Source organism: Thunnus thynnus, chromosome 7, assembly GCF_963924715.1.
Source record: "Thunnus thynnus chromosome 7, fThuThy2.1, whole genome shotgun sequence".
Classification (NCBI taxonomy): Eukaryota; Metazoa; Chordata; class Actinopteri; order Scombriformes; family Scombridae; genus Thunnus; species Thunnus thynnus.
Genome location: NC_089523.1, coordinates 26,512,469 through 26,527,780, shown reverse-complemented (window position 1 = coordinate 26,527,780; position 15,312 = coordinate 26,512,469). Strand labels below are relative to the sequence as shown.

Here is a 15,312-nt window from a genome sequence, read left to right as displayed (position 1 = left end):
GAACAATAATGCATTGAGACAAGTACATAGTGCGAAATGAACACCACCAATGCCCCAACCTTCGCCACCTGCACCACCTTGTCTCTACAGTTTTGTGATAATGATGTTAGAGTCGCAGAGGCCCCTGATCAGAGGTGACAGGAAAACACCCCGGAGATTTCCACATACTCCAAGCAGGACCTTGATCTGCTGAGCCATCTCATCGTCATGGAGCCTAAATGCACACAGTGTCCTAGTAGGCAGGATAATCATCATACAGTGGCCTCCATATACTTCTATATATCCCTAAGTATGTGTAGCTACAGCACTGTCTGTAAGTTGAAGGACAGTCAGTCTGTACTTTGGATTTGATAATCACTCAGTTTAAGTTCTGGCTGTCTGTATAGGTGAACTGTACAGTATCTGGTGAACTTGTAGTCCAGTCAGGGTTTCCCCAGGAAATTGCTGAGTGGATTTTGTAATCACCCAGATCCTGATGCATCTCAGTATGTGATCAAATGGTAAATGGAATGCATTTATATAGTGTTTTTCTATCTTAACGTACAAAGCACTTTACAATTTGCCTCTCATTCACCTATTCACACACATGCTCCCACCATGCAAGGCCCGCTGCCCACTGGGAGCAATTTATGGAGCAGTGTCTTTCTTAAGTTGACACATAAACAGAAGGAGCCTAAATAATAGTTACACTCATATGGCATTTGCCTTGTGAAATAGTGCCTCTGTTCTTTTCCCCTGAAGATTCATGTCTTATTTTAAACCATATGTATTCATTTTTATGATGTTAGTGGTGAATGTTGCAGGTGAAGTGGCTCACTTCCACAGTAAAAAAAAACATCTTAACAGTTAAATGTTCATGACTGGTCAGATATTTCACCTGCAGTACCGACCAGCAGAGCCTCACCAGGGAAGATATTGAATCTGCAAATGTCTATGGGTTGCAGACAGTTTTTAACAAATATAAATGATGATGACTTTTTAAAGTTTTATTTTAAACAATTGTATTTTTTTTAAAATTAACGAAAATATATTGAGTAGAATTTAATTCAATAAGAACAAAAAAAAGTAATGACTGTCCAGCTTACTTTTAATGGAAGGCCATGGTGTTGAAGTGCAGTCTAAAAAGCATCCGAGGCACTCTGATAGTGAGTTAAAAATCCTTTATTAATACATGGATTTTTTACTTCAACGTTACCATCATTGGTTTCCCGACCCAGTGCAGCACTCCCTATTTTTTCCTAGAATTTAATTTAATTTTGTGAGGAAACTCAAATACAAAGTAAATTGATTAATTCTACTCACAAGTTTTAATCATTTTGAACTTCCTAATGCATGTGGCACCATGCCGACAGCAAACAAGTCCAGGCTTTCACATTTCCTGGACTGCAGTCCTCCCATGATTTTTCTACAAGGTAAGGCTTGTTTTACCACATTTGGCAAACAATCACTAACCAAGGAGTTTTCTAGAAGTTTAATATTTTGAGTTACCATAGATGGTTATCAGGCATGTCAATGTTCTATAAGGTAAGTTTTATTTTGGTCCCCTAAAACCGGGGGAATACAGTATGTATAAAAGGGTTATGAATCCTGCACTGATGTGGATGTAAACACCCGCAAATTAAAGATGAAAGGTGGCCCTTTAGACAAATAATCATTGTTTCATTTTGAGCCCAATGTACTGGAAAACAGAGCTAAGAAAAAGTGTGCCACCGTCTTACTTCTTATGGACTGCACTTCAGCTATCAGCAGGTATTGTAAATGAGTGAAAATGGAGAATACAGAAGCTGTGGGTCAGTTACAATAAGAAAGAAGATAGTATAGCTGCTGAGGAGTGGTGTACACTTGACCTGCTATGGTGTGATTGACCTGTATTGATCAGGAGGACCTGCACACAACTGGAGCCACAGAACAGGTCAATAACACTGTCCTAGTGCCTACAATCTGTATTGTAAACAATGAAGACTAAAACTACAAGAAACATGTTTAGTATGGTTAGATATGAGTAATAAACCTCTGATGGAGGGAGCAAGTGACTATGACTAAGGTATGTTGCCATTTCTCACTTGGCTATTCAAAGTAATTGCTCAAGCCACATATTCATCATGGCTTTAGTTGGAACGGCGGTCATATTTGGATATGTTAGGATTGTATGCTGTAATCTCACAAGTGCTACTCTTCAATTCACTTACTCAAGGAATGAAGGAAGGAGACTCGCCAAAAAGAATGAAAGAAAATCAATAAAGCATCTTAAAAGTCATCTGTTCATGGAATGATACAAAGTAATGGTGCGGGGTAAAACAAATGAAGCTTTAAAGCGCAAGTTCAAGAAGGAAGACAATTAATATTCTATTTCATCCTCACCGCACAGCTCCACCTATCAGCTATTATCCAATAATCTCTCTGGGATCTCTTCGTGGGCTTTCCAATCGTCAAATGATCATCTTAGCTGAAGGATATTTAAATCACCTTACCTGTTCTGTCTTTCTGCTGTCATTGCCGTCTCTGCCGCTTCACTGCATTGCCCCTTTGCAATTACATTACCACTACACTGCCACTGGTCTCAAGGCCCTGTCTATGGCTCCCTAGGGGAGATCTCCACTCTGATTCTATTTATAGGGCTATATTCTAATTGACAGGGTCCACATCAAAGTCTTTTATGAAATAAAGCTTCTGCATTCTTGATCACTTGGATTGCCTTTACTGAAAGAGGCTTTACAGGTGATTCTTTATAAAAGCTAGCAATTCATACTCCATTGGTCATTGCTTTATCAAATCTGTAATGAAACAATGTTAATCATTACATTAAATCATGGCAGGGGACATTCTACATTATTCATGTCAACTCATTTGATGACATATCGACTGATGTCCAGCTAATCCCAACTCTACACAAATGAGAGTAGAGATGCTCAGAGGTATTACAGGCTTTGACTGACTAAGAGCCCTTGCACATTTTTAATCCAGTAATGCATATATAAAAATATTAACCAAATTATTTGACTAATTTGTGTTTCAAGGTGTTGCCTCACAAACCTTAAGTGCTTGTGTTTGATATATCTTTGTTAAATTTGGGGATATTTCCGAAATTACTTAAAATATTGATTAAATGTTCCGTTTTCACAACCGTACTACTATGAAGAATATATCCACAACTATAAGCCAGATACCTACTCTATGGTGGATGTGTTGTTAGAAGCAAACTGAATAAACTAATTAATTAGTTTCAAACTGGAGTTGTACATGCAATTGGGAGTCTAGCTTTCCTCGATAAACAAACAGAGGACTCCTCTGATGAGTCTTCTGAAGACACAAGTCTAAATCAGTCCGTTGGACCAAGTAGAAGGAGCTCTGATCGGGGTGGGTATCCAACCCCCGAGGACAAAGCAAGAACCCATAACATCCAGAGGAGCAGAACAGGGCTGGCAGCTGAACCAACAGATGAGCAACATCTTCTAGGACAAACATAGCCTGGGACTAAAATCAGGAAGAACAACGTCCTTTAGCATTTAACATTTCTAAGATAAATACTTGAAAAAAGCATTGTAAAAAAGATGCACAAATGAGACTACATAGAGGAGTGTTGGTTATTTTAGAATTTTAAACAGAGAAACTCCTTACTGTTGTTAGTTTGACAGCTCTTGTTGTTGTGTAATGTACGAGACCACAGATATAAACATAACGCTCATGACTCATTACATCATAAATTATTACAACATCTTCATCTGCATGCTTGATTTATTAAAGTCACATATTTCAGATAACACATAAATTGAAATCATAACATCTGAAATAGTTTTTAACCAAATCATTATCATCATTATTTTAGATTAATACAGATCCTTTGGATCCAGGTTATTTATGGCATTTGGTTTGAACAGGTTAACATCCTGAAATCACAGATAAAATCTAAGGTTGCCATATTTTCCAACTTTGGTTATAAAATACTGCCATCTGCTGGACAATGTAGACCAAGCACATTTGCAAGTAAACCCAGTCCGATGCCTGTAACTACTGATTAATTTTGTTATTCAAATGTGTATTTTTGTGAGTTCCTTTTAATCATATTGCTCTTGGCTGGGCAGAACATTCTTAGGTTGTCAAGTACAGCTCTACTACCACAGTACTTCTGAAAAGGCAACACTAAAAGCTCAAACTCCTTTAAGGAGAATATTTTTTTCTGATAATTCTTCAGAATTAGAATACATATAGTGTATGACTTTCCCCAATCTTATGAATCTTGTAATAATGCACAGATGGGTGACAAATTAAAGGAAAAGCTGGTACAGGTCTGAATGCTTGACCCCCACAGTGAGGGGATCTGGTGGCTCTGTTATGCCGTGGGGGGCATTTTGCTGGTATGGTTTGAGTGCACTTGTCCCTTTAGAGGGAAGGGTCACTGCAAATCAATACAAAGTTGTTCTGAGTCATCACCTTTATCCTATGATGAAACATTTCTATCCTGATGGGAGTGGTCTCTTCCAGGATGACAATGCCCCAATTCATAGGGCACGAGGGGTCACTGGATGGTTCGAAGAGTATGAAAATAATGTAAATCATATGCCATGGCCTTCGCAGTCACCGGATCTCAACCCAATTGAACGCCTATGGGAGATTTTGGACTGATGTGTTAGACGGCGCTCTCCACCACCATCATCAAAACACCAAATGAGGGAATATCTTTTTGAAGAATAGTGTTCATCCCTCCAGAAGAGTTCCAGAGACAATCAATCAATCAATGCCAAGGCTGAGGAACACCATTTTTCAAAAAGATATTCCCTCATTTGGTGTTTTGATGATGGTGATGGAAAGTACTATCTAACACATCAGTCCGAAATCAACTAACCTTGTATCGATTTGCAGTGACCCTTTCCTGTAACGGGACAAGTAGACCCAAACCATGCCAGCAAAATGGCCCCTTAAGCATAACAGAGTTACCGGATCGACTCACTGTAGGGGTCAAGCATTCAGGCCTGTACCGGTTCGTCTTTTAATTTGTCACCTGTCTGTATATGTGTATGTAAAAACAATGGTATGAAATGACAATGGCCTTTCAAAAAGTGTATATGACATGAACTATGCTGGTAAAATCACCTATAAAATAACCATAAATATCATATATTTTATACAGTATCATTACATTTTTAAGAATCTTGGAGGTACAAAATCAATATAGAGTTCTATATGAATGTTCTTTCAATTTTCATGATTCCATCTCAGTCTTAAGCGGATAAAAATACAATTCATGTTGAATAACCACAAGTTTCCATGATGCTGGAGTGTAATCCTCAAATCACAATTTATCTAACTAATCATTCAAAGAAAATTGGAGAATGACTTTCCACGGTCATGTTATCTATAATTCATAGGACGAAAATCAACAGATTTTATACACAGATAACCAGCATATTGTTGACTATGTTGTCCAATTATTAATGTGGTATCAGATCTGAAAATCCTATAATAGTCTGGTAGTAATACACAGAGGTACCATTTCATGAAAGAAACACCTAGGGCAAGGTGTGATCTGCAGCACATGCAGTAGTATTACAATTGCAAATATAACTGGGGTCCTTGAGAAAACTCTCCAATGAACATATTTTTAATGCTTCTTCTGAAAAACATGGCAATTAGCTATTACTGTGGAAACTCTCTGCCTTTTACTCCAATAATGTCCCAGGTGTACTGCAACGACTGAGTGACATCCCTGAAAATGTGGTACATTTATTTCAGTTTATCAAGCACATGTTCCATTTGTGTGCTTGCAAACAAACAAAAAAAACTGGAAATGCATTTCCATTTGCAAGTTGACACTTTTTTTTGCGAGAAATGACTTCAGTGTCAAGGCACCAGACAAATACCTGCATATAATAAATGTCTAGGTCTGACTACTACCTCCCTTCAATGCCAAAATATATCTGAAAGACGTCACAACAGCCTCTCTCATTTAAGAATTGGTAGAGCAGCCCAAGGTCCATGTGATTACCTCTATTCCCATGGGGGTCAAACATGGCCTCTTCAAAGCCTGTGAATTTGCGCAGGGAGTCTATACTTTCAACAGTCCCGCTGTCCTCGTCCTGACGATCAAGGGGAATATCCTCTCTATGTCGAATCATGATCTTCTTCCATGTCAGAACCTTCACTCTGTGAAATGGGAAAAAGTTTGGAAAATAATAAACCTGGTACCTCAGCAGGTTTCTGACTGTGATATCAGCAGCTAAAAATACCAACACTCAAGGTACCTGGACCAGAATTCCTCGCAGGCAGATTGAGGGCCCTCCACACACACAATACCAGGCTTTCCAGGCATGCTAAATCCAGTCAAGCCCAGCTCCTTGGACCACTCCAAGATATTCTTCCTCTTGGTCTTGTTGTAGATGTGGTGACTGTAGATCCACAGTCGACTGAACACTTCCTGTGGCCATGGAGAGGCAGACTCTTTCTTAGGAGCCGCTGCTGCTGATGAGCTCTTATTAATGAAGACCTGCAGGTTGTCTTTCACCCAGTCCACAGCAGAGAGCACACATACCTCCCCCTGGCAGCTTTCCATGAGGTATGCATTGAGATCTGTGTGAAGCTGTGTCTGCTGGGCCCTGCTGAGACTGGCACACCTAGGGCACGGATAAAACATGCTGTAAGAAGGATTCAGAGAGCATTCAAGGCCACTTGGGACTGGAACTTTCCATTCTTGGAAGCAAAAACTTTTAATGGTAAGCTTGGAGTAACTAAGACTTGCACTGTAAATATCACACAAAAAACTATAAGTGATCATCAGAAGGTTGATAGGCTTACTAATTAAAATGAATGACTACTCTAAAACAATATTTTCTATAAGCAAATTTACTGCTGCTGCAGTATTTGCATTGTGTCATATGCATAATGTCCTCACTATTAGATCTCTATTCAAATTGCAAATTTATTCACTTTATAGTAATAATGTGATTTTATAGATTGTGTCAGTTACTGACCACCTAAATAAAGTGAATAGGAGGAGAAACTGAAATTTATCCCCCCACACAAACTCCAATTCAGGACAGGAACAGGACTGCAGAAACGATTATCAGTGCCAACCTCTGGTAGATGCTACAGAACACTGTACACCACAACCACCAGGCGCAGGAATAGTTTCTTCCTCCTCGCCGTCACACTTGAACAGTTAACTCGCTGTGGCACTGTGCAATAACCCTGGAACACTATAATAGCCAGTGTACCTACAAATTATATATATTTATCTTAAAATACAGAATGTGCAATACATTTCACTCACTACTGTATATCTGAACGGGCTGTATATACTGTAGATAACCACCTACTGTATGTATATAAAGTAATGTCTTTTTTGTACCACTTAATATTTATCAACACTCCTTGCACTCTTTACTTCTTTGCACTATTTGTATCCTGTTTGCAGTTCAGAGAAATGGTTTCACCTGTATATAGTTATTCCTTGTGTATATTTCTGAAGATTGTTGTGTTGTTATTCTGTGTAAGTACATTGAGAGCAACTAGAGTCAAATTTCTTGTATGTGTAAACATACTTGGCCGATAAAGATGATGATCAGTAGAGGTTAATACATGCCATTCTTTCCCCTTTAACAGTTTTCATACATTTTTTTTGTAAAATAGATTAAATAATTTTACTGCTTAACAACTCAATGAAGTGATCACATACAGCATATAGGTAATTGAATGTTATCTGTATTCAACCATGCAGCTGTCTAAACATCAAATCAACCATAACAGTAAAAGATGACCTTGCGCTTTCGGCCACAAAAACAGTTTCCTCTGTGTTATCAGTTTGTTGCTCATCAATGTAATTTTCAATCATTTTCACATTAGACCACATCAATGACACTGTTGTCCTTGGCTGCTTTTTGTGGCTCTTTGCAATTCAGGATTTATGGAATGAAAGCTGCTAAACTCAGAATGGCAAAGTTAAATATTACTTGCTTGGAGTTATTATGAAAATTTTTATGAAAATGTTACAATGTTGTAAACTGTTAAATAGCAAGAGGTAATTAGTTGGCATTTTATAACCCGCTGATAAAAACAAATATGATTCTTTGTGAAAAGTCTGCACTAGTAAATAAATCACCTACTAAGTAAACATAATAAAACAGATGAGTATCCACTGGCCTCCCTTCGTTCATCCGTGATTTGGAGCCTGAATCAGTTGTTCCCAACTTGGGGGTCAGGACCCCCACAAGGGGTTTTGGGATTGAGCAATGGGGTCGCGAGATGATGGGACAGGATAGAATAAAAAATATAAAATGAAATTTTGGACGCACAAAATTGTTTTGTTTTTTGGGGGTTTTTTAACTTTCTTCTAATTTTTGCTTTATTTCATGTGGATTAGTGTTAACTGAATAATTGTTTTAGTTGTTTTTTAAGCAAAAAATTTAAAAAAAAAAAAAGCTTCTCAAATGTGATGATTTATTGCTTTTCTTTGTCAAATATGATGATAAACTGAATATCTGTGGATTTGGATTTTGGATTATTAGTCAGATAAAACTAGATCTTGAAGGTGTAACTTTGGACTGTGGGAAACTTTAACAGTTATTTTTTAACTATTTTCTGACATTTTGTGGACAAAACGACAATAGTCGGTAATTTAACTGGTAGACAGTGCAACATGTGACAAGGGCTGCCAGGTAGACTTTGCTTTATTTTAAGGTGTCATAGGCCAAAAATGTTGGGAACCACTGTATTAGATTATATTCACATACTGCGTTAATGTTGTCTAATTTTCTATTGTCCAAATTATGCATTCCATTGGATCACAGTTCACTGTATTGAACAGCAGAACAGTCAGCCCTAGTATGACAGCAGCACAACATTTAATGAACACCTTCACCATACATCAGCAACGTTAGAAAGTGGCTTACCGGACCGTTATTTCTGGCATCACACTGGGATATTCAGATGGATAGGCACAGGATAAAATTACATCTGCCTGTGTGGAGTAACAAGAGACAGAAATTAATCATGTTTTGTTTTTTTTAGAATAGAACATAGTGAAATCACAATGAGTTTTGTGTGGTTACCTTTCCCGTGCCTTCAGCGTCCAGCTTCTGTTTGATGAGAAACTGGGGTCTGGAGGGAGGGGGGCTGTCTGTTGAAGCTGAGCCCTCCACGTAGTCCCTGAGTTCAGCTAGTGCCACCTGGTCTATGAACTCCAACTCCTCCTGAGTAGGAAACATGCTGGTCAGCAGTTCAATCTCTGCGAGCTGAGCTTCAGCCCACTCCAAGTAAGACATTCTGACAATAACAAACTAAAGCGTCGATCTTTACTATTGCTTTAAGTCAAAACATGACATGTTGTTTTTCTTGATAAAATAGCTAAAATTAAACTCGCTGTAGAAAAACCTGTGGAGCTGTACATGCAGTGTAGTTAGCCACCAAGGCGACTTGCCTAATCATACTGCTAGCTACCCTAGCTAGCAATCTAGGTTTGTTTCTACCCGGACTGTTCCGCGCAACACACACAGGAAACACACGTACGGAGCATCAGAAACAACGGCACCGTCACGTTTTGTTCCTCTGTTGTCTGCATGTGTCAGCTGGGATTTTTTTTTTGCCAAATCAGCGGAGTGATTTTTTTTATACGAAATTATAATTTTGTACACCTCGTTTTTCTTACCTGAAGGCTTTCGCTTTAGGGTTCAGTAAACTAGCTAATTTAACTATGTCAGGATTAGAGTCTTCATCCGCACAAAGTGAACGAAACTGAAAACTGCAGGTTTTAACCTCCGTTTGTGACAGTAAGTTGACTGGACCATGAGGGTGAACATGGAGTTTTTAATGTCATGACATTAATTGTTGTTTGCGTCTGTCACTGAACATTTACAAACATCATTGTTGCAAGCCGCATTATAACCTGGCGTAGGTATTGGCTCAGGTGACTGTTGTGTCTGATTTCCATTAATCTCTGATTCCCGTGTTTAGGTGAATATGGGAAAGAAAAGGGGGAAGGACAAGAGCTCCAGAGAGGACGATGACATTGACCTGGCAGGTAAAGAACATGTCATCATCTTCATGTCACATTACAACCTGTGGAGGGGCCTATGGTGAGTTTGCTTCATTGTGATTTTTCTTGATATTATGTATTTATTTTGTTTCTTCATAGGTCCATCCTGCAGGCATATTAAGAAAGGAACAGACCAAACTCTTCTCAAGAAACTTGCTGGGAATTCTGATTGGATAAGTTGCCAGGATTGTAAGCATGAAGAAAATGAAAATGAAAATACCAGCACCACCCAGTCCCAGGAATCTGAAGAGGAAAAAGAGACAGTGGCAGTATGGATGTGCTTGAAATGCGGCCATAGAGTGAGTTTTTATGATCTATTGATAATTCAGATTTTGACACTATATATAAAGAGACTTTTTTGATGAAATTGCAACTTTTTTTTACAAGGGATGTGGACGAAATTCTGAGAACCAGCACGCCATCAAACATTATGAGACTCCTCGGTCGGACCCACATTGCCTTGTGATCAGCATGGACAACTGGAGTGTCTGGTGAGCATATTGCTGTGGTGCATAAACAAGTAGGCATATGTTTAGTTTCAAAAAACAGGAGTTTACTTGTTCTTTGTATTATGTGTTGTCAACCCCTCAGGTGTTATATATGTGATGATGAAGTCCAGTACTCCAGAACTGGACATTTGGCTCAGCTGGTGACCAACCTAAAAAAGCAAACCTCATTGGATCCCATAAAGAGACCGCAGAAAAGTAGGTACCATAGGCAAGTTTAGCACCACTGTGTGATGATTTTGTTGGTCAAAGTGTTTGAATTACATGTTTCCACAACCATGTCCACTCTGTCCACCGTGTTGCGTCTGGTTATTTAGGGGTAAAAGAAGAAGACAGCGTGCTGGAAGCAGAGCAGAAGACAGAAACTGTAAAAGCAGATGAAAGCGAGGACAAGGAAAACAAAGAGAACAAGGGCCACCAAAAGAAAAACGCTAAGAAAGAGAGTGTTGGGAAATCACAGAAATCCAGCACAACGGAAGACAGTGGTGGTGTTTCTGTAAAGGGACTGAGCAACCTGGGAAACACGTGTTTCTTTAATGCAGTGATTCAGGTAAGGCCATACCGTTATAGGATTCCAGTCTTGAGTTAAAATGAGAGCTTAATTTTTATTTTTATTTTTAAATGCTTTCACTACCTTTTCCAGAACCTCTCTCAAACACAGCTGTTAAGACAGACTCTCAACACGGTGACAGGAGAGAAGACAAGCCTTAACATTGAACCTAACGCCTCCTCAGACCTGGTGTGTTGCCATCACTCTTTAAATATATATTTTTTAAGATATTAGATTTGTCCTGCCCTACGCTGTTTATTACTTTAAGATTTGTTTCATTATAATTGCAGGAGCCTATTGAAGTGCAGGTAGACCAGCCAGGATCCCTGACTTTGGCCATGTGTCAACTCCTCAATGAGATCCAGGAATCTAAGAAGGGTGTGGTAACACCCCGGGAGTTGTTCACTCAAGTTTGTAAAAAGTGAGTGTAGCTACAAATTGAGGTGGAACTCAGACTTAAGATATACTTTAAATGTATTTCCTAGAATCATTACATTAAGCATCGGTCATCGTCTTGTCTCTTTTCTGCAGAGCTGCCAGGTTCAAAGGATTTCAGCAGCAAGATAGCCAGGAGCTGCTGCGCTACCTGCTGGATGGGATGAGAGCTGAGGAGATCAAAGTACGCACTCAGTATCAAACACATCTATCTATATATCACATTGGTGAAAGATTTGCACTTGAAATGGACACTGTGGCTGTCCAAATGACTATGTGTTACATGGCAGTATACTGTATTGACAGCAGAGCAGTAATGCATTGTATACATTTCTTGTAAGCCAGTGACGTGTATTGCACCATGCACTTAGACTTCTTATATCAGGCTCATTGGTACCAAGTAATCCAGACTCTAAATTTAGTCACAAATCGAGGACACTTTATGCATATCATTTACATTTAAAGATTGTGTTTGTATCTACAGAGAGTAAGCTCAGGGATAATGGAGACTTTGAAACAATCTAAACGAAGCACAGATGGAGAACAGCTGAAAACTCTAGTTAAAGGTAAGTTGTAACTGTATTTGGTGAAATAGAATGATTGCGGTCACTATCATGAAGGCAAAAAACTTACCTTTAGTATAGTGTATAGCTTTGGTACACCTTATAGCTTGTTTATTTGAGAAATGTGGTCCTCTAACAATGAACTTTGAATTTTAGAGTACGAGAAAAATGGATTTCCAAAAAACTTTGTTGACCAAGTTTTTGGTGGGGAAATGACCAGCACTATAATGTGTCAGCAGTGTAAAACGGTATGTATTGTGGACAAAAAAAATGAGGGAAATCGTTTTTACAGTATCATGTTAAAATCATGCTAAATGGCCACTACTTTGCTCTTACAGGTGTCTGTGGTCACAGAGATGTTTTTGGATCTTTCTCTTCCTGTTTCTGACGAGGTAAAGCCCATGTTTGAGTGTTTTTTGACAATTTGTTGAGCAATGATTTGTTTGTGTTACACATATGTACCCCTTTTACGAATACATCTATTCTTACAGGCATACAGAAAGAAGAACCAGAAAAAAGTAGTTCCAAAGACCAGTGACTCAAGCCAGGACGGCAGAGACAGCCCTGCTTTGACAAATGGAAATGACGACATGCCCACTGGGGCTGGCAGCAAATACCAGCAGAAGAAAGCCAAGAAGCAGGCAAAGAAGCAAGCAAAGGTACCTCAGTGAATGTATATAAAATAACATTTTTCTTTTGCTGTAACTTTCTTTTTGATGGATGAGTGCTGAATAATTAACTAACTAATTAACTGATGATAATGTCAAGGGACCCTAAAGTGACACAAATTAGACCACGGACCCCCATTTGATAAGATTTTTATCCTAGGATCCCCCATCTGATAAGATTTTTATCCCAGGGTCCCCCATCTGATAAGATTTTTTGCTTTTAGATGTTTTATCACAGTCATACATTCTGTCATTGTGTTACTTATGGGTGTAATTATAGTGAAAATAAATGATTCCCCTTTTATTATTCCTCTTTTTTGCTGGGACCCCCTGGAACTCCCTCAAGGAACCCCCGCTTTGAGAACCACTGAACTAATTAACTAAATGGCCTGTATTGCTTCCTTGTCTTTACCTACAGCATCAAAAGAGGCAGCAGAAGCTCGAGGGCAGAGTCACTCTGAACAGTCTCACATCTCCAAACTGCACAGAGAGCGAACAGGCAGATCCTGCTGCGGAAGCAGAAGATGGGGAAAATGCTGACAATGAGACACACAATGAAGCCCCACTGGGTGAAGGAGATTCTGCACAAACCAATGTCTCCGAACAGAACCTGAAGAACCTTGACACGGTCCAGGCTGAGAAGGAGGAAGAAGAGGAGGATTCAGTGATTGACTGTGACTCAACGGATATATCATCGGTCAGCAATCGTTTCACCGTCTTGTCAGAAGAGCAGAACTCGAAGGACGGCGTCATAGATGAGGAGAAAATATCCGACATGGATCAGGAAGGAGAAGCGGACACACAGCTAGTGAGTGAAATGGAGAAAGTAACCTTGGATGATGCCTTCATAGACTCTGATACTGTGGAACAAAGCATAGAAAGTGAAGATGAACCACCAGAGGCTAAAGAGTATACTGTAGTAAACCAAGACCCAGAGCTGGCTTTCCACACACTGGCTACCAGGTCGTCCCCTGAGAAACAAGAGTGTTCGGTACAGTCGTGCCTGTTTCAGTTCACAGAGGTGGAAACTCTCACACAAAACAACAGCCTTCTGTGTGTCACCTGCACTAAACGGCAGTCGAACAAAGACAAAGCTGGAGGTAAATTGAATCCATCCATAATAATCATATTTGTCCTTTTGTTATTACGCTTTTGTCTTTGCTCTCGTACAAAGTGAACACATTTATGGATTTTGCTCAGTCATACTGTTGTTGTTTTCTAGTTGGGGATCAATAAAGTTCATCACCATACTTAATTTGTCCTTTTGTGTAGGATCCAAGAAGAATATCTACACTGATGCCTTGAAGCAAATGCTGATCTCCTCTCCCCCGCCAGTGCTTACCCTCCATTTGAAGAGATTTCAACAGGTGATCCAGTTGGAAAGATTTTCAGTATTTACATATCTTTGATCCAACGGACTGTCAGCCTAGCAGCTTTTAGTTACACAGCTGCAACCAAACTGGGAGCATGACACGTCGTTTTGTTTTGATCATTTTTGTCTTTTATAGGGAACAGAAAAGTCTCCTTTTCTTCCTGAATTTTAACGAGACCACTTTTGTTGTTTTCCTCTAGAATGGCTACAGTATTTGTAAAGTGAACAGACATGTCCACTTCCCTGTGACACTGGATCTTGCCCCTTTTTGTAGAATCAAATGCAAGGTAAATAACAGGATTTACAGCTTTTAATGAAATCCAATACTCTTAAAGACGTATTTATGAATGTATTAGTGTTTTAGTGTTGCCTGAGAACTAACAAAACATTGTCTCCACACAGAATGTTACAGAGGGAGATACTCAGGTTTTGTATAGCCTGTATGGTATTGTCGAGCACAGTGGGACAATGAGGTCAGGCCATTACACAGCCTATGTAAAAGTACGACCTCAGTGCCCTAAATCCTCATCTAATGGACTTTCAGCAGAAGGTAGGTGTGCTTTAAGCATGAGAGTCAATAGAATAATAACTTGGTCTTAATATTTGAAGTGTCTCCTTTTAACTCACCTCTGCCTCTGCAGAGCCACCCAGAGGATCCTGGTTCCATATCAGCGACACAAGCGTCCAGCCTGTGAGCGAGAGCAAAGTCCAGAGTTGCCAAGCCTACCTCCTCTTCTATGAAAGGATCCTCTAATCAAACTGTGCATCAGGAATCCAAACAAATCAACCTGCTGCTGCTTCAGCTCCACAATAGAAGGGATCTCACGAATTTTATCAACCTGTTTTGTCAATGATACCTGGGCAGTGTTGAAATGATATTTGATATAAATGATATTACTCAGAGAAGACATGTGACAGTGTTGGTATTTTATCACACTAGTAGAGAAAAGCTACAGTGTTTCATATATTAAACATAACAGTTGTATTGGCAAGGTGTGCGATGAAAGTCAACATGGACATTGAACAGATTGTGATTTGTACACAACAAAATAAGTATCAGTTTCAGTAGATAAACGAAAGTTATGGGAGTGGGGTGGGGTTGGGGGGGGGGATTTGTACGAAATATTTATATGATTATTTTTACATATGCCATCGTGTCATCATCATGTAATGAAATGCTTTAAAATGTGAAAA

General features: G+C 39.2%; 2 protein-coding genes across 3 annotated transcripts; one reads left to right on the top strand and one right to left on the bottom strand.

The window, feature by feature from the left end:
- Positions 1–5,583: 5,583 nt before the first annotated feature.
- Positions 5,584–9,417, bottom strand: rwdd2b (RWD domain containing 2B). The gene is made up of 4 exons (XM_067595219.1): positions 9,042–9,417; positions 8,883–8,950; positions 6,240–6,608; positions 5,584–6,141 (listed from the first exon to the last, which is right to left on the bottom strand). Exons 1-4 carry the CDS (start codon positions 9,252–9,254, stop codon positions 5,889–5,891), a joined length of 903 nt encoding a protein of 300 aa, XP_067451320.1. The 5' UTR covers positions 9,255–9,417; the 3' UTR covers positions 5,584–5,888.
- Positions 9,154–15,194, top strand: usp16 (ubiquitin specific peptidase 16). 2 transcript variants are annotated; one of them, XM_067595217.1, is made up of 18 exons: positions 9,154–9,245; positions 9,943–10,009; positions 10,124–10,323; positions 10,412–10,515; positions 10,616–10,728; positions 10,848–11,080; positions 11,174–11,269; positions 11,371–11,501; positions 11,612–11,699; positions 12,000–12,081; positions 12,235–12,326; positions 12,417–12,470; positions 12,570–12,737; positions 13,165–13,846; positions 14,019–14,113; positions 14,319–14,405; positions 14,521–14,668; positions 14,760–15,194. In XM_067595217.1, the coding sequence occupies exons 2-18, from the start codon at positions 9,949–9,951 to the stop codon at positions 14,870–14,872; spliced, it is 2,547 nt and encodes an 848-aa protein (XP_067451318.1). In that variant the 5' UTR covers positions 9,154–9,245; positions 9,943–9,948; the 3' UTR covers positions 14,873–15,194. The 2 variants fall into 2 exon arrangements, with proteins under 2 accessions (XP_067451318.1, XP_067451317.1); XM_067595216.1 differs by lacking the exon at positions 9,154–9,245 and adding an exon at positions 9,543–9,758.
- The last annotated feature ends 118 nt before the right edge of the window (positions 15,195–15,312 follow it).